Here is an 18327-nt window from a genome sequence, read left to right as displayed (position 1 = left end):
TGCAAGATTTCCTTGTCCATTGGGTTAGGGTTTACATTCTTGTCTCATTGTTCCATTCGGAGACACAGTGTACTACAGAATGTCTGTGCTGCCACTCCAGGCCTGTCTGTGGAGCTATCTTCTTCCTTTAAGCTAAATTCTTGTTCGAAGTCCGGTGATGCCCAAGAAGTTAACTGCTGGCGTTTTGTTAGCTCAGTTTGTTATTGCACCTCTTTTATCTCATGCCTCTGCCCTTCAGCTCTAGCAGCTGTTGTTTAAAGAAATAGAGTTAAGAATGGGGAAACTACACATACCTTTCTGCATAGAATTTAAAGAAGCTCTCTTGGACTTGGTAAATCATGTATGAGACCACACAACAGGGAGACATTCTGCACATTCATTCTACAGTGCAGCTGCACTCAAACCCAGAGCTTTCTGCAGGGGAAACAGTGGTGTCAGCTGTTAACCAAGGGAAGCAAGCAGGCTCCTAAGCAGAGAGAGCACAGTGGGTACTCCAACTGTGAACTGTGACAGTAGGGCCTGAAAGTTAATATATCGATCTTAAAATCTAGCAGAGTTGTGACTGTATGGATCTGAACTTTCCCTTAGGTAAAATGTTTACTGCTGCATCAAAAACTCTCCTTAGGGTAGCCCACTTGAGCCCCACTGAGCCGCTGTTGCAGCAGGATAGCTGGAAGTCCCTTGAGAAGTGTCTGTGAGAGCAAGCAAAGGCAGGACAAACCATTCAGGCTTTCCTTACGGTGGCGTGTGTGTGTGCTATCTTAAAGCATTATCAGAAGGCACGTAGGTGTATGCAGTTTGCTTTGCAATGGAGTTAAAACCAACGCTTCATGTTTTCCATTCCATCATCCAGCACTCGTGGGAATTTCACTTAGCAGTTCCTGCAGCTGTTCTGGTAACACAGCTGACTGTTCCTTGTGCCCAGACACAGACCCGACCTTGTGCTTCAATGTACAGGGCAGACGATGAGGCACCTTCTCCTCCGAGCTCTGTCCAGCACAAGAGCAGAACAAAAGTGTCACCCTTAAGCCAACTGTAACACTTCAGGCACACAGAACATTTCAGTCTTGGAGGCAGTTTCTCAGCCTGCTTGTTATGAGGAGCAAATAGTCCTGTGGAGAGCTGAATAAGCACCACATACTTTCTTAAAAAAATGTGTTACCAAGAGCTATGAACTTTCAGTAAGGATAAAGACAGGCTTACTGTAACGATTTCTGTGTTGTAAGTGGGGTGGTGGTGGGGAATTCCCAGCCATGGGTATCCTTTCCAATTTCCTCTTTTGAGGGGTTTGAATTGCTTATAAATACCCTCTCTGAGAGCACACAAGACAAGCTCCGTTTCCTTTGGCTTTGCCTTTCTGCAGTGGTGAGTGATATTCTGAATTTGTGAGCTATATGCAGTGTTTTTAGCTGGTATTTGGGAACAGGACTAATGCTTTAGCATGTGGGGCTTCTCTGTGCTCATGATAGGAGCAGGAGGGAATGCTAAAATGCACGTTTCTCATGTCTGCCTGCTTCTGTTGCGGAGTGCTGTTAGCTGAGCTTGTGGTCGCACAGAGGACGTCCCTCCTTGTGGGGGGAGCAGCGGGTTCCTGGGCTAGCCATCAGCGCTGGGCAGCTGCCCGGGCACAGCTGTGGGTGTGAGGGGTGTTGTGTCAGCAGTCTCAAAGGTGCTCCAGAACTGCTCATCTCTCTGTCTTACAGCTCTGTGTCAGGCTTGGGCCAGGAACCGGAACCATGAGGCTCTGTGTCTGCCTCGTGTTGCTCTCCATTCTGTGTGCAGGTGCTGACATGTCACCACTACACCAAGGTGGAAAATTTGTCTTGGATGCACTGGGAGGTAAGCTGGGGTCACCACAGGCCTTTCTCTCAGGAACCCCCTCCCTGAGCACAGGTTGCCAGCAGTTGGTGGACGTGGTCCTCAGAGCTGGGAGGTCTGCAGCTCCACATGAGGGACCCCGCTGGTTTCTGCTGCTGGAACTGGGCCTTGATCAGCCCCCGCAGGCCCTTGGGCACAGCCCTGTGCAAGGGCCGAGGTGGAGAAGTGCCTGTCTGCGTTACTGCTCCTTGGGCCTTTCAGCTCCTGGCTGAAATGGTACTTTTGGTAAAATGGTAATTTCTGGGATGACTCTTTAAAGTCAACATCATCTGTGTTTCTCTTGCTTGCTTCAGGGGCACGGGATATGTACAGAGCATACCAGGACATGCGCGAAGCAAATTATAAAGATGCTGACAAATATTTCCATGCTCGTGGGAATTATGATGCTGCTCAAAGAGGACCTGGCGGTGCTTGGGCAGCTAAAGTGATCAGGTAATAGAGCATATTTGTCTTGTTAACAGTGAGTTACTAGGGATGCAGGCACTGCAGTTAGCACAAAGTCCTTTTTGACTTGTACTCAGCTTTTAACCTAGAAGGACAGTGGAGGGGATGCAGTTAATGTCTGAACAGCCTCTCGATAGGAATAGTGCCTCTCCTCCCACATCAGCCTTTCTTCTTGTCCTCCCAAGAGGGCAGATTCCTTACCTCTGCATTTCTGCTGATAAGGAACTCTCTTTCCTTGCTGGTTAGTTTCCATAACAGTTACGGATTCCACTGTGGTTCTCAGACAAGGACTGAATATGTGCTTGCATCTCACTTCGAGAAGTCCTGTGGAAAAGCTAGTTCCACGTGAGGCAATCAACACAAAGTAGAGTTAAATGCTGGTTGGTTCAGGTGGCCTTTTTGCTTCCTGCTAGTGACGCCCGGGAAAAATGGCAAAGTGACGTGAGTGGCAGAGGTGCAGAGGACACCCGAGCTGACCAAGAGGCGAATGAGTGGGGCAGAAACGGCGGGGATCCCAACCGCTACAGACCTGCGGGCCTTCCCAGCAAATACTAACGCTGCCCCCGCCGCGGCCATCTTTGCTCCCCAGTTACACCTCTTCTCTGTAGCCAAATAAAGAAATTTTCCTGAAAACTGCTCCCCGTCGCTGCTGGCTCTCCTTCGGGGGGGGGGACCTCGAGTCACGGTGTTGGCTTCGAGGGGAGCGGGACGCTCTCGCGGGCCGGCGCTCCCTGGGCGCGTCCCCGCGGGGCGATGTCAGGGCACCGCGGGGGCCGGCGGCGCTGACAAGGGGCGGGTTCTCCCGTGGCCGCTCGGCTGCGCTGGGAGCTCCTCTCCGCGGAGGGGGCGGCGGCGGCCGGTACCGGCGGCCCGGGCCCGGTGCTGCCCGCCGGGCCCGTTGGGCCGCGGCCTCCCGGCTCCCCGCCCCGGCAGGGGGCGCTGTGGGGCGCCGCCCGGGCGCCGCTCTGGCCGGCGGTGGCTCGTTGGCGCCGGCGGGGCTGTGGCGGGCCGCCATGGACCGTAACCCCTCGCCGCCCTCCAGCGAGGCGGAGGAGGAGGGTGACGCGGTGGGGAACACGGTGTACAGCAAGCACTGGCTGTTCAGCATCCTCACCCGCCTCATCGAGGTGCGGGCCGGGGCTGGCGGGGGTGCCTGAGGGAAGAGGCCGGCGGGCCCGGTAACGGCCAGCGCCTGGCGGGTGCGGTGCCACCGTTACGGGGGCCGGGGCGGGGGGACACGCGACACACCGGTTTCCTAGTTGTGTGGGGTTTCTTTAAACTGTGGCTGAAGCGATAGGTCGTTATTAATGTTTCCTGGCGGTTCTCGGTCGTAGCTCACATACCGCCGTACCCCCGTGTGCGCACCCCTCCCCCCCCCGTTTCCTCTCAGGTCATCAGCCCCGAGAAGATGGAGCCCGCCGTGAGCCCCGAGGGAATCCAGACGGAGCTGGACGAAGAGATGGAGAATGACATTTGCAAAGTGTGGGACATGTCGATGGACGAGGTAGGAGCGACGTGGGGGAGTTCACAGCCAGGGTGGCCTCTGCCCTGCGCCTTCGGTCTGAACCCGTCTGGAAGTGGGAGAAGGTGCAGAATTACAGGGGCTCGGGCAGCTTTCTGAGTCTGACTGTACTGATTACTCCTTGCCTGACGGTGGGCTCAGAGTCATTAGGCTGGGCAGGTGTGGTGGATTGGCATCAAGCAGGCTCATCACGAAAGCTGCTTTTCAAGATGAACAAGTTGTGTGCACTCCTAAGCCCAGCACGAGTTTCCAAAAGCAGGCCTTCTGCTGTGCCCTGGCTGCCGGGCCCCGTGCTGCTGTTTGAGGAGGTGAAGTAGAACTGTGCGTGAGTGTAAAAGAACTGCGGTGGTCTGCCTGACCTTCCCTCCAGGTGTCTAATGGATCGTGCGGTGCTGTGGCTTAGGGACGGCTGGCATAAATGGGGCTGTATTCATACCTGGTAGTTTGCTGTATTATGCGCAAGAGTTGAACTGAAGCTCGGAGTAATTAGAAGACAGGACTTTAGCTGTAGCTGAAATTAACTCAGGTGCATAGCCTGTATCTTCAGCAGCTTGATTATCAAGATAATATTGATGCCATCTCTAAATAGGCATCTTTTTCTCTAGCAATTGTAATGCATTCTGCTGGTAAGTGTAATTTTCTCTGATAAACAACCTTTTGAAGTTTAGCTACAGAGTTGTAATGGCAATGTAACAACTCTTGGTATTTTTCTCAACATTCTCAAATTCTGGAATGAATTCTCAAGTAAGAGATACATATTTTTTAAAAATTATTATTATTTTATTCCCTGGCTCTTTGTTTAGATATTTTAACTAAGTATAGAAGATGTGTCCTTTACTCCCAAATGGAGAACTAATCTTGTGTTTTGATGTGGTAAAATAAGGAGAGATTTCCTCTTTTGTATGGTCTGATCAAATGTTAATGGTAATCCCTTCCCATGTTTCTTTGTGGGTGATGTCACTGTCTGAAAACACGGTATTTGCTGAATTCTGACTTGGTGTCTCTGATCCTCTGTTGAAACAGAGAGCAAAAGAAACTAAATGTGACTTTTTGGCTCATTGTATAGCAAATCACTGGCATCCTGAATCACCATAGAGGCTTGCTGATCTTCTCTCATTGAAAAGCAAGAATTATTGGTATTAACTGTTGGGAAGTAACTCATCTCTTGTAGCGAGTTTGACATCTCTTTGATCCAGTCCTTGTGCTGTGAGAAAAGGTTTGATTTTGTGTTTGGAAATTATAGAAGTCTATTTACTTTGCCATTCACTTTCTTCACAGGACGTCGCTTTATTTCTTCAGGAGTTCAACGCCCCTGACATATTCATGGGAGTTTTTGCTAAGTCAAAATGCCCTCGCCTTACTGTAAGTATGGGCTGTCAAAAAGCTGTCCCATATTAATAGCAATAGTGGATAGCTTTGTACATGCTTTTGCACATATCTCCCTCCTCCTCCTCCTCCCATTGCATGTTTGAATATGTTTGTTCAAGGAGAAAGCACAAAATCAAATTTTAAAATGTTTTTTCACAATGCTTTTAATATGGTCTAATCAGTAAATATTTCAGTGATGCTGAAGCTGATATATGTCGTTACTGATGAAGGACTAAATTTATAAAAACTAGTTATAAAGCTTTTTATGAAAAACATTAAAGACTGGCCTTTTTTCTCATGACTTGTTTCATGATTGCTGAACAGAAACAGTCACGAATTTGTTTAGTCAGGCCTACAGAAGTGTGGTGGGTTGACCTTGGTTGGACACCAGGTGCCCACCAAAGCTGCTCTATCACTTCACCTCCTCAGCTGGACAGGGGAAAAAATATGATGAAAGGCTCATGGGTCGAGATAAGGACAGGGAGAGATCATTCACCAGTTACCGTCATGGGCGAAACAGACTCGACTTGGGGAAATTAATTTAACTTATTATCAATGAACTCAGAATAGGATGATGAGAAATAAACCCAAATCTGAAAACACCTTCCCTCCACCCCTCCCTTCTTCCTGGGCTCAGCTTCACTCCTGATTTCTCTACCTCCTCCCCCTGAGCAGCGCACGGGGGCAGGGAATGGGGGTTGCAGTCAGTTCATCACATGCTGCCTGCTGCTTCTTCCTCCTCACACTCTTCCCCTGCTCCAGCATGGGGTCCCTCCCACAGGAGACAGTCCTCCATGAACTTCTCCAACGTGAGTCCTTCTCACGGGCTGCAGCTCTTCACAAACTGCTCCAGCGTGGGTCCCTTCTGTGGGCTGCGTTCCTTCAGGAGCAGACTGCTCGCTGGGTCATAAGAACTTGGAAATCAAACTGGAAAATGTCTCTGAACCTTTCTTACTGTTGTCTTATATCTGGGGAAATAAAGTCGTGAACTACATGGCAGTTGCTTCATTATAATGTGTTTTGACTTTTCAGGAAATCTGTGTGGGAATATTAGGAAATATGGCCTGTTTCCAAGACATATGCATGTCCATTAGTAAAGATGACAATCTTGGGTAAGTGTATATGTGCTTTATACATGCATGAGTACTGCTTTTGTGGACTCGCATCCATGAAGTACATGTTATAGAAGGAACTTAGTTTGCCTGCCACGCCTCATCCTCGTTCACACCTTTCTGGCTGACCATATTTGTGTGGGAAGTGTTCAGTGAAGGAAAAAAAGGGTATGCACCACTTTGTTTTGTTTTTAATCACCAGTCGAGTTCTTGAGTTTTTGATTTCTAAGTTTGGCAATCTTGAGACACTGGAAATGCATACACAGTCAGGAAAAGCTGGTTTTAATGTCAGAACGTAGCTGCAGCTATGAAATTAACCTTTTTATAACTTTTTTTAAAACAAAGATAGATTTTATTAACTTTTGTCTTGCATTTTCTCCTTAAAGTCAAGTGTTATTGCAACGTTTATGTGATTCGGACTCCCCAACTCTTCTGGAAACAAGCAGGTAGGACATCTCAGAAATTAATGCATCGTTAGTGTAGTTCTCCTGTGTTCTGAGGCCTGGGAAGAAAATTGACAAGGGGGCTCACTATTTTATTATCCTCTCATCCTATCCTTTTCTAATTTCTGCATTGTTCTGGAATTGATTTGCTGTGAGCTAGATTTCTATTTCTATCACATCATTCTCATTATTTTGGATTTATACTTGTACAGCTAAAATTAATGAAATGGCTTCTGATTTCTAAAATGAGCAATTCTTGTCTAGGTTGTTATTAACTTGCCTCTCCCAGCCTGAGGTGGCCAATGTCTGGGTTGAGAGAATCCGAGAAAACCCTTCTGTGTATGACTGTGTTTGCTTTATCATGTCCAGCTCTACAAATGGTAAGTTGCCAAAACAAGGTGGGAATTAGTCTGCAGAAAAAAATAAGAGCTGAAGTATGCCATTTCAAAGACAAATATTTTCAATTGGGAGTACAGAATTTCTTTAAAATAAAGTAAACCTCATGAATTTGAAGAACACCAAAATAAACTTGTCCTGCTTGTGGAGGTTTATAAAGGTATATAAAACCAACCAGAAAAGCACCCATAGAGGAAGAAGAAAGTTCTGTGGGAGAATCAAAACAAGTCTAATAGAAGAAATTACTATTTGGTGCGGTAAAGGAAAGGACATAGTCCTCATTCAGGGATATACAGATGTCATTTCTGATCCTTGAAACAAGACCTCATTTAATTTTTTTTTCAAATCAGAGATGTATTTTCTATTTTTAAAACTATCATGCTTGTGGAGTGTGAACTGGAGGAATGATTCAGCTACTCTGAGTGGCAGCTGAATACTGCACAGGCTTTGGGTATGCAGTCAGTGGTACACAAATCTCTCTTAGCACTAATTTAGCAAAAACCACGCTAAGCACCTAATAATGGAAATATTTTGAAGAGCATTTATGTTTCACATCCAACTTAATCAGCAGCTATCATTTGTCTAGGAACCCTAATAATTTAGCTTTTTCAATTTGGTTGTTTTTTCTTTTTTAATGACAACACTCAGAAATCCTGCTCTGTCCAGTTGAAATCACAGATCTACTGAAGTAGATTGGTGGATGTAATGTTAGCAGAAAACTGCATATTTAGGGACAAATCTTGGAAAGTTTTACTTCAGAAACAGAAGTTACAACTTTTCAGGAATGTAAAGTTTCTTTGCAGAATGAAGTTCCTGCTACATAAATGTCATGATAAGGTAGAAGGTGTCATTGGACTTTCCAACAGTCCCTATTTATCAAGCTCTTAACCTGATCTATGCCACAAAAGGAATTAAACATAGCAACCCTTAGTAGGTTGTTAATGAAACTAATATATTTCAGCACAGAATTTACTCTGAATACTTTTATATATTAGCATTTTGTGAGCTAATTTTTGCTCTTTGTTTTTAGTCTTGTTGAAATGTATACATTCTCTCTTGTGCAGTTGAATTGCTGGTAAAAGTGGGTGAAGTGGTGGACAAACTCTTTGATCTAGATGAAGAGCTAATGTTAAACTGGATTAAAAATGGCACTTGTCGGTCTGTGGGACCATCTGTAGATGATTCCCCTGAAGAACTTCCAGATTTTAAGATTGTGCCTTGTATACTTGAAGCAGCCAAACAAGTCCGGTATGTGAGCTTTCTTTTTGGTTTCATGGCTGGGGATGCTCCTTATAACCTTGTTAAGACCTGTGTCTGAATGTCTTGATTTCAGTGGGAGCTGCATAGTGTGACAGATCAGTGGAATACAGTTTTCTGTACTTATCATTTGAAATGAGTTACCTAGTTTGTTAGCAAAGAGAATGGCAGTGATTGCTGATAGTCCTCTGTGTGTCCAAAACACACAATATAAATTCCAATATCAAATCTTTAATCTGTCTTTGTTTTTTGTTTTTTCTGTGTAGATCAGATAATCCGGAAGGACTTGATGTTTATATGCATATTTTGCAGCTCCTGACCACGGTGGATGAAGGTATTCAGGCTATTGGTAAGACACTTGAATTGCTACATATGATGGGACCAAGAATGGCAATAACTTCTAGATCATCAGATATTTAATGGGGAGAAAGATAATTCACGTACCTAGATTAAATTTGTTGGGTTGGTGGGTTCTCTTTCTTTCTTTCTCAAGTGCAGGCTCCTGATGGAGGAAAAGAGACTTGGAGTTTGCTTTATGACCTTGTTTGCCATGAACTTTGCCAGCCAGATGATCCACCCATCATTGTGCAGGAGCAGAAGACTGTATTGGCCTCTATTTTGTCTGTGCTGTCGGCTATGTTTGCTTCACAGACAGAACAAGAATACACCAAGATGAGGAAAAGCAAGTCATGCTTTTTTCTGTTTGTTTGGTTTTTTTTTTCCTAAGTTCTTTTCATAATTGTCTTTATGTGAGGTGAAAGGTGGTTAATACTGTTTACTAGAGATCAGTTCAGAACACAGAATTCAGTTACATGTTTGAATGTAGTAAGACTCTTTACTGGTGACTCTAAAAATCATAGCTAGCTCAAACTTCAGTTACTGGATATCTCTGAAGAGTTACAGTAATAGAATCTACAGATTCTGTTCAATCTTCTCTGTTGGGTAAATTAATGAAAACTGCAGAATTCATCTTTGCTAAAATATGAGGTCTTGATAATAATATTTTTTTAGTAGAGAGAGATTCTGTACTTACTTAAATGCTTCTTTCCCACACTTTATCACTTGTTACTTTCCAATCCATTGAGAAGTGTTTAGAATTAAAAGCCTATCTTGGGAATGTGAGTCAGTGTCATCTGCAGTAGAAAGACGTTGTGTCAGTTTGGTTTATCAGATAGGATTATCTGCATGCACATGTAACATACTACCCTCTCTGAGTTACTACTAGAGACATTTTCCTTCTCATATTCCTCACCACTGGCATGTAGTTTTTATACATACAGGTTAACTTGCGGAAAAAATGGTTTCGGTTTTTTACTATATTTCCACTTGCTTCTTTAAAACAGTCTTTGAGTGACAAAACACAACACTGTTGGAATATACATTCCTATAGCTTTTATGTAAAATCTTGCGGTGTGTTTCAAAATTTGAATGCCTTGAAAGCATGGGGAAAAATTTTCATTGTTAAATTTCCATTTTCTTTTTATTTCGTATTAGATATGCCTCTGATTGGGAGCTTGATTCGTATCTTACAATACATGGAGGGCTGTGGGAAGAGATCTGTTGATAACTCAAAGGAGTCTGAACAGGAAGAGACTGGAAGGGCTGATATAAACAAGGAAGACTTCCATTTAAAAATTTTGAAGGATATTTGCTGTGAATTACTTTCCAATATGCTTCAAGAACTGACCAAGGTAAGAACAAAATTTGAAGCGGGATTTCTGCAGGCTAGGTAAGAAAAAAGGTGTTACTATGAATGTGGGTATTTTTCTGTGTGAGTGAAGTTGCATACTGGCAATTTGTTAGAGAGTCAATCAGCAGGTGAGTAGCAACAGGTGTGTTAGATGGCAGGGACATGAGTTTCCTGAGGTGTGTGCCTTCAGGGCCAAGGTTCTGTGTGGTAAATTCTGTAGGTGTACATCACCTCTTTTGAATGAAAGCCAATTTATTTAAGAAAAGGAAATAGTATCAATATATAAACTCACCTTCTCAGCTGGACTTTATTATGGGAGCATTCAGATTAAGAGACTTGTAATATGTGAGCTTTCACACCTTTTTGTATTAGCTACATATGGCAGTCTCTGAGAACTGTTAAGTTCTGGTTGTTTTACCCATTTTTGAGACCAAAGCGCATACTATAGACACTGTGCACAATTTTGAGTTTGTTTTTTCGACAACTGTTCATGACATACTAGTTGCATTTCTCTTTTTTTTTTTTTTTCCCCAGGAAAATACATTAGAAGGACTACACCAGGGACATTTAAATGAACAGACGTGTTCCTGTGCATTTCAGAACCTCTTACCTCTGTATTTCACATCAGTGAGTATATGACAAGGTCTTTAATGTAGCTGAAAAAATACTACTTAGGTGGCAGGACCTTTCAGAATTGTATGTAGGACAGAATTGCCTGGACACAGGTAATATGCCATTATAGACAGTCTTACCCTTTCTGTCTCCTCTGGCTTCCTTCAGCCAGAGCTTTGCCTAGATCATCAGCTGATACAAGGGTCGAATTGTGCTGAAATGAATGGATGTCTGCAAATTTATGCTAGCTGAAAATTTGTCCTTTACACTTTTATAGAATAATTAAATATTTTTCATAGGAAGCTTTTCTTTGTGTACTTCTAAACAATAAAATAGGAGTTTGATGAAGGCAATAATGTTTCAAAATTTAGACCAACTGAAATTGCGAGGTTTCAGGAGGAAGGGATCTACTGTGAAGCATTTTCCATTATTCTCTGCAGTGGCTGCTGCTAGCTGCTTTTGGTGGGAAGGTACAGAAGTAGAAAGACCCCCTATACCAAGTATTAAGAATTCTGTGTTTCATGCAATTTTTTTTTTCTGTGTGTGTTTGCAATTTATTTCCAGGTGGAGAGTTTCCTTGAAGTTCTGCGTGAGGCTGATCAGACACTTGCTGACAATCTAGAGAAACGTTTCCCAAGCCTGAAGGTTCATGCCTAAGAATGTACATGAGATGTTTTCCTTCTTTGGAATGAAGATTTTTGACTGTTTCATTACAGTGTTTCAGAAATCAAGTTTTCAGTAAATACAGGAGAGTGAGGCAATCTCCTTACCAGAGGGTGGCTTTTAAGCAATGTTCCTTCTAGCCCTGATTAACCTGGGGTTAATCTGGTCTGCCTGGGGAAGAAAATGACTGTAAATTCTGTTCTGCATCTTCCATCCTGTTTGCTCTGGTGATGAGAGCCTGATGATTTCTAATTGCTTTTCTGCAGTGTAGTTTTTTTTGAGTAACTCTTGATTTCATGCTTTTCGACTTAAGTTGAAACAGAAAAATGAATGAAATGCACTGAGTAATTTTTTAATATGATGCTGGTTTCTTCCAAGTTGCTGTTGGCAAAAGGAGGATTGATTAGTAGGAAATCACAGATGTCCTCTGCCTAAGGACCTTCAAGCACCTGATAAAAACAGAGTTAAATTATACAGAGGGTTTTGGGGTTTGTTTTTTTTCTCTTTTAGATCATATCAGTCCTGGAGCAGGTATTGTATAGCAGAGATGTTTCATCCTGCTCCTTGAAAATCCTCACACTTCTTAACGTTGAAGCCTCTTCTGCACTGCAGCTCTGAGTTACGGCATCTGAGTCCTGTGCAGTTGAAAGGATTTGAGAATATGGTTACCAGTGGTCTGTGCTGCAGCTGCCGACCATTGCACCACTTACCCGGAGCTAGAGTTGTTGGGCAGGTTTGGATTTAATCCGTGGCATGCTTCCAACTTTCTGCTTTTTTAAAGCAGTCTGCACTTCAGTTTAGGAATGTAACATGTATCAGACAGTTCTTTCCTCATTCATTGTCTTACGAATTATCTGTGAATGACATTAAAAATGCCAAGTTACAGGGTGGCTTAAGGTGTTAGGTCACTTGCAGTAAATTCAGTCCAGAGTCTTCTAAAAATCCCACTTTTAATTATATTATGTTTTAACTGCATTATGTTTTTAGACTGCATGCTGTGCAGCTAACATTTTCTCTGTCTGAAAAGACAGTATAGCAACACATCAGCTTCACTGTTTCTGTAAATAAGGGTGGAAAACAATTGGTCTTTATTAGGTTTGAGATGTAAAAGAAAATGTGAACCAGAGCATAGAGAGTAACTTAATACCATATACACACATTCCCTGGCTCTCCAGGTTTTTATAGACTTTTAAGTATTGTGCTGGGCCATGTTTTGTCTGCCCTGAGTTACCTGTACATGTGGTAAAATACAGTATGTGTATATGTATATAGCCTTTTCATCCAAACTTCCAGTTTTCAAAAATAGCGTAATTTAATCATTCCCTTGGGCTGCCAGCAGCATCTTGGTGGTCGGCAGGGGACTTAAAATTACAAATATCTGTCTTGTGTCACCAAGAAAGAATTGCCATGGTTTCTATCAATTTTTGTATGCTATGTTTATTGGAGAAAACTGGTAACTGTGAATAGGATGACAGCATTTTTCATACTACTTTGACAGTTTTGGGATATTTTCTTAAACCTACAGATTTGTAATAAAGTTTCTTTTTAAAAAAAGCCTGTATACTTTCTTTCATTCTAAGTGTCAATTAAATTTGTTTTCTGAGCCACGGGAAATGTCTGTTACTCTCAAGTATGTCATTTGTAAGAGGAAAATTGAACCTCTTCGTGATGTCAATGTCCTGTAAAATATGTTGTCCTTCATTGGATGTTCATCTTAACTCTCTCTTGCTTTCTTTACTCAGTCATTTTTATAGTCTGGCAGTTAATGTGTGTCTCATTCAGTTGTTAACGTCTTTCTGAGCTTAGTTTGCCCCCAGGTGTATCGTAAGTATCTTTATGGTAGTCCACCATAGCTAAGAATTACTTCTGGTTTGTCTCTTGAAATTTGTTGTAGTTGTTAAAATTTTGCGGTAGTTGTTTAATGTACAAAAAAGGTGAGACAAGATCTGTTGTTTTATTTTGTTCCTTCTTTTCAATACACAAATAGCCAGTATTGGGTGATTAATTGTTAAATGTGGTATCACTAATTCCAACAAGTAGGTGAGATGGATCATTTCCTTGATACAATGATTGCCTAAGCGGGATGTTATCTAACGCCTGTCGTGGTAGAGAAGGTGGTCGATGGCAGTAAGTGGGGAACCAACTGGGCCCCGTCCTCCCGCTCTTCTGCAGGTGGATGATGTGTTTGGAAAGGGTGTGCATGTATTTCATCATCTTGCCAGCAGGGATCTCCCTCAGCCTGTGCTTCATGAACAGCATCTGTCTGGTTTGTGTGGTGGTGGTGGGGTTTTTTGGGAGGGGAGGGTTGTGGGGGGACTTTTTTTCTAGTTCCCTCTCCCAGCCATGCTTTGACACCAACTGGCAAACCAGATCTCTGTGGGCTAGTTGATTCAGGAAGGGTATCTATCTGTACAAGCAGGCGAGCAGCTTTCTTCCAGACCAAAGATCTGACTACCTCCATAACACCCTCCTTCGGGGGAAAATGAGAAGTACTCGTCACTGCTTTGTGCGGAGTTGTTAAAGGATTTCACCAGACTGTGGGTATCTCTAGGCTGCCTTTATTAACAACTCAGAGTTGGGCCATCACCTCAGTGAATGGCAACAGCTAACAAAAAGCGCCCTCTATATATACGATATAACGTACAATACGAAGAGTCTTTGGTGATTTTCCAGGAACTTTCAGCTCTCAATTCATCATCAATTTCAAAAGTCCATTGTATTCCACAGTTTTGACTAGTTCTTATCGTTCCGTTCCAATTCCACTATTCGCTGATGCAGTCTTCGGTCATCATGGTTACTTATCTTCTGAGCAATCTTCATCATAATTCACTTTTAGACTTCTGAGAAAAGACTCAAAATGTTCTATTTAACATATTACCTAGCCTTTCTAAGTTGCTTAAACTGTCAGTATTGTTCCTAGAGCACCTGTGCATACTGCATTGAACTGTCAGTATTGTTCCTAGAGCACCTGTGCTCTATTAACTAAACCTATAAACCAATATTTATTACTTATTCCTGCTATTAATAATATCCTAAGAGAAAAGAGTTTTCTCAAGCTTGTTCCTTTTACAAGAGCTCTGAACAAAAAGCAGGTATCTGAACCATTGAACTAAAGGAACAGGAACGTGGGCCTGCTTGGGCAGAGCTGGATGCGAACTGTGGCATGAGAACACCTAGAAAATGGAGGTAAAAATCAGACTGGAAGGCCTTATTTTAAATTAGACTTAATAGATCCATATAATAATTTAATTCAAAGATAGGATTCTAACATTCTTTTGACTCTCATCTTATGTAGGTTTGGCATCTTTATCCCACATAGTAACTTTTTCCTGGCAGGGCAAAGCACCATAAAACCAAAGAAATTTGATATGTGGGGAAAGAACCAATGGTACTAGAATGCTTCACCTGCTCCCTTGAGAGTGTGAGGAGATTGTTGCTGCTTGTCCAATATTCATGTCACAAACCTGTCCTTTCTGGTAGACTAAACCATGAAACCTAATATGCTGGGAAGTTCTTTTCTACGCTTCATATTCAGGGCACTCTGCTTTCTTAATTTTCTGTCATTACCTTTTTAGTTCATATCTTCTTGTAACTGCTATGGTGTTCCTCTTTCTGTAAGATTATGTGGTATTAGGATTGACCTCTTATAATCACCTTTTGCTGTAACTAAGCTGAATGCAAAAAAAAAAGAAAATTACAATCTTTATTTGTAAGTCAACCATCTTCATAGTTTTTTATACTGGTATGAAAAGGTATGCATATGTTACTGTGTTTTTATTTGTTTTGAAAATCTGTGCTCTTTCCCACAAACCTTATTTTGGCTGTTACTGAGAGTTACAAAAGCAGCAATATCTCTGTTATCTTTTTCACTCAATAATTTGCTTTTGTTTCTAGAGCAGAATCTCTTGGTCACAGCAGTTCCTTAGCATGTCTTTATTTTCCCCTCCAAATTAAATGTTGTTCATTTTTTCCTTTTTAATGCTTGCTGTTTACTTTTTTTTTTGGTTTGTTTTACACAATGATGAAATTCATGTGCTCTGCCAAATTCAATGAGAAAGACAGAACCTGCTATGCCTGGGGCAAGGACCAGTCTGCTGTAATATTATACAATTTCTCAAAAATCCTTCATGTGAAGGCAAACAAAAGCAGCGAGCAGCTGCGCGTTTGCTCCCCAGTCGCGGCCGTGTGTGTCAGTCATGCAGTTAGCGTGCCCCTCAGTCGGAGCTGACAAGGTGTGTGCTAAGTGAACCTGACATCACAAGGTTGGTAAAATAAACCCGGTTATTTCCAATAGCTGTCGACAGAGGTTTTGCAATGGGAAATATTGCTCCTAGTCCTCCTTTTATTTGCCTCCCTGATTCAATTATTTACCTCTTGTCTTTTCCAAACAAATGGTTTTATAATGCAAGGAGCAGACATCTAAGATTGGTAACGGAAAAGGTTTGCTTCTGAGTTGTTACTGTGAAGAAAATGAACAAACACAGGGAAAACCCACTGGGGTTCTGTTTTCTTTCTTTCTTCCAGTTCAGGTCTTTGGGAGTTAGCTGCATGTCTTAACGATGTCTCAAAAAAGTCTGAGAGCTAATGCGAAAAAGAATGCTTGAGAAGGTAACAGTGGTAGGATGCTCTGAAGTAAGGCAGTAATACTAGAGAAAAAAAAAAAAAAAGAGATGAAGAAGGGATACTGGGGAAAGAAAGAAAACAGCAAAAAAAGTCTGGAAGAATTATAATAAAGGGAATAAATACCAGGTAAGTGTGATGTTGAAAGAGAAAAGTATTAAATATCAGTAACAGTGTTAGCATTCTTGCTCTGTCCAGGTGGAATAGCTAATGTGCGGTCATTTATCAAAAAGTTATAATGTTGATTATGTTTTCTATTTTCAAAGCTGAATCTCCTTTGTAGTTTTTCCTGCTCTCGTGGAAATAAGACAAGTTTAAGGTGAAGGTGAGGGCTTAAAAGCCACAGCAGGTGGGCAAACTAGTATTGCTTGATATTTTTATTCTTTATTTTTTTAATTATTATTCACCCACGCCCCCTCCACCTCCCACCTCCGTTTTTTCTGGCTGCCTGCAGCATCAGGGAGCCGTTTCACAGTGGAGGTGAGGCAGTTTGAGGTCTTGAACCTGCCAGAGGTGAGATGTGAAAGCAGAGTCCTACAGGGTTGGTGCTTGTGTTGCACACTGGTCTGAGATGAGCACAGCAGACTGCAGTTACTTCTGGTTTTATAACTAGTTAGGTATTGAGGGAGAGGGGCCTGCTTGATGCCTGCCTGTTTTTACTCAAGGAGAACAAAATCCTGCTCAGTCTGTGATAGCAGTCAGCATGAGTACGAGTCTACAACCTTGAATTTGACTTCAGCATTTTTATATGAAAACATATTTACTCAAAATTAAAAGTTCTGTGTGATTAATGTATTCTGTTACTACTGGGATTAAAATCCAAGCCTTGATGTAACACACTCATACGTCCATGGTAGTTTCTTCAAACATGTGGAGTAGGCATGGTGAGCGACTGCATGTTTGTGCCTGTAATAACTGAAGTCCCATGTTGTTGACACTTCCCCAATTTATGTCCCTTCATCCAATTTCCAAGGAAACCTTAGAAAAGCAAATTCACCGTGATATTCTGTGTTGCAATGGTGACAGTTATTTATTCTGTGCTTTAGGTTATGCAAACTCCATTTTAATTTTGCAATGAGCTTGTATCAATATTATTTTTGTTGTCATGCACACCATTTTTGGTGACAGCTCTGTTTAAAGATATTGTAACTTTAACAAGCCATCTGTTAACCTTACATAGAAAGGAAACGCTTTTGTCAATTACTCTAATGAAATCACAAAAATCATTTCCTGGTCTCCAGTTGTAGACCAGTCATCCTATCTTCTGTCAATAGGAGGATATTGAAACACACAGGAAAATACGTGCACACTTTTATCCTGCCCTGCAATATAGCCACAGTATTGTATTTTAGTGCAGCAAATTGTAATTAGCCAATGATGTCAGAAGGCTTTATTTTCCACTAGAAATTCTCTGCAGTGCACAAACTCTTTTATTCAACGTCAGAGTTTCCTCACTAGTCAGGTAGGAATGCTGGGCATAGGAAGACATTTGGAGTTTATGCCAGCCTGGTTAGTAAAGATTTTGATCTCATGAGTTACGAGACTATAAAAGGAGAAACACTTCAGGTTAGGTAGGAATAAACAAATCTGCAAATCTAACTCCATTTTGTCATTTGGGATGAGGCCACTAGGATGGCTGAACGGAAGCAGGAGAAATAGTGGATAGAAAAGGCTGGAGTAATGGGAAAAGGGAAAATGAATGGTGAAAACATGGATCAGCAAGGAAGGACTCCAGCTTTGTAAGCTCTTTAGATGGAAGACATTTATGAGGGATAAAAAGAAACGTGGGAAATTGTGTATGAGCTGGCAAATGACATAGGTCCAACGAAAGCCTTTGAGGGACCTAAAGGTACTGGCATTGTGCAATGTGAGCTGTTCATGTGGGAAAGTCCCAAGCCCAAATGAAGGGTACGTTTGTCCTTTTCCTTTTCCTCCCCTTGGAGAGGTTTTGGCTACAACTAGAAGGAGGTGGGAGAGAGATACAGAAGATACTGGCATGGAGTTGCTCTGGAGTGCGGTTGGAGTTGCCCAGGCCAACTCCTACCCCATGAATGTGTTTATGGGTACAAGGGACAAAGCCAGCAAGAGCAGCCAGGTGTAGCCTCGAGAGGCAAACTTCTTGCAGCCTTTCTGCTTCTCCAGCCTTTGTGGATGCCAGAGCAGGGGGGTAAGGGCAGCATCCAGCACTGTGCTGGGGCAGCATCTGTGTGAGTGCACCTTGGAGCCCACCCTGCTCGCTTCCCTCTTGGCCAGTGCTCTCAGCAATGAACTTAAGGATCAGAATCAGATTGCAGTGTTATCACTAGCTTTCACCAACAGATC

At 42.5% G+C, this 18327-nt stretch overlaps 2 protein-coding genes and 1 long non-coding RNA gene across 3 annotated transcripts; all 3 read left to right on the top strand.

Annotated features, from left to right (window-relative positions):
- Positions 1-1229: 1229 nt before the first annotated feature.
- LOC141931028 (serum amyloid A protein-like) lies at positions 1230-2959 on the top strand. The gene is made up of 4 exons (XM_074842638.1): positions 1230-1365; positions 1704-1839; positions 2172-2310; positions 2736-2959. The coding sequence occupies exons 2-4, from the start codon at positions 1737-1739 to the stop codon at positions 2875-2877; spliced, it is 384 nt and encodes a 127-aa protein (XP_074698739.1). The 5' UTR covers positions 1230-1365; positions 1704-1736; the 3' UTR covers positions 2878-2959.
- A 321-nt stretch (positions 2960-3280) lies between these two features.
- Positions 3281-13452, top strand: SAAL1 (serum amyloid A like 1). Its single transcript, XM_074841961.1, has 12 exons — positions 3281-3449; positions 3713-3826; positions 5123-5206; positions 6245-6324; positions 6711-6770; positions 7032-7147; positions 8228-8411; positions 8687-8769; positions 8914-9102; positions 9915-10111; positions 10645-10737; positions 11287-13452. The coding sequence occupies exons 1-12, from the start codon at positions 3336-3338 to the stop codon at positions 11377-11379; spliced, it is 1407 nt and encodes a 468-aa protein (XP_074698062.1). The 5' UTR covers positions 3281-3335; the 3' UTR covers positions 11380-13452.
- A 1695-nt stretch (positions 13453-15147) lies between these two features.
- On the top strand, positions 15148-16056 carry LOC141930849 (uncharacterized). The gene is made up of 2 exons (XR_012625407.1): positions 15148-15647; positions 15910-16056. It is a non-coding gene; the product is annotated as an uncharacterized LOC141930849 (long non-coding RNA).
- The last annotated feature ends 2271 nt before the right edge of the window (positions 16057-18327 follow it).

The sequence above is a fragment of the Strix aluco genome, chromosome 16, assembly GCF_031877795.1.
Source record: "Strix aluco isolate bStrAlu1 chromosome 16, bStrAlu1.hap1, whole genome shotgun sequence".
Classification (NCBI taxonomy): domain Eukaryota; kingdom Metazoa; phylum Chordata; class Aves; order Strigiformes; family Strigidae; genus Strix; species Strix aluco.
The sequence above is the reverse complement of the archived record's forward strand: the minus strand, read 5'-3'. Positions and strand labels throughout refer to the sequence as shown.

What these genes read in the sequence shown, in the direction of transcription:
- SAAL1 (XM_074841961.1), top strand. Translation starts at nt 3,336, where the DNA reads ATGGACCGTAACCCCTCGCCGCCCTCCAGCGAGGCGGAGGAGGAGGGT. An exon ending in AGTAAAGATGACAATCTTGG is followed by an intron (nt 6,325 to 6,710) that starts GTAAGTGTATAT and finishes TTCTCCTTAAAG; the next exon opens with TCAAGTGTTATTGCAACGTT. An exon ending in CATGTCCAGCTCTACAAATG is followed by an intron (nt 7,148 to 8,227) that starts GTAAGTTGCCAA and finishes TCTCTTGTGCAG; the next exon opens with TTGAATTGCTGGTAAAAGTG.
- LOC141931028 (XM_074842638.1), top strand. Translation starts at nt 1,737, where the DNA reads ATGAGGCTCTGTGTCTGCCTCGTGTTGCTCTCCATTCTGTGTGCAGGT. An exon ending in TGTCTTGGATGCACTGGGAG is followed by an intron (nt 1,840 to 2,171) that starts GTAAGCTGGGGT and finishes TGCTTGCTTCAG; the next exon opens with GGGCACGGGATATGTACAGA. An exon ending in TGGGCAGCTAAAGTGATCAG is followed by an intron (nt 2,311 to 2,735) that starts GTAATAGAGCAT and finishes GCTTCCTGCTAG; the next exon opens with TGACGCCCGGGAAAAATGGC.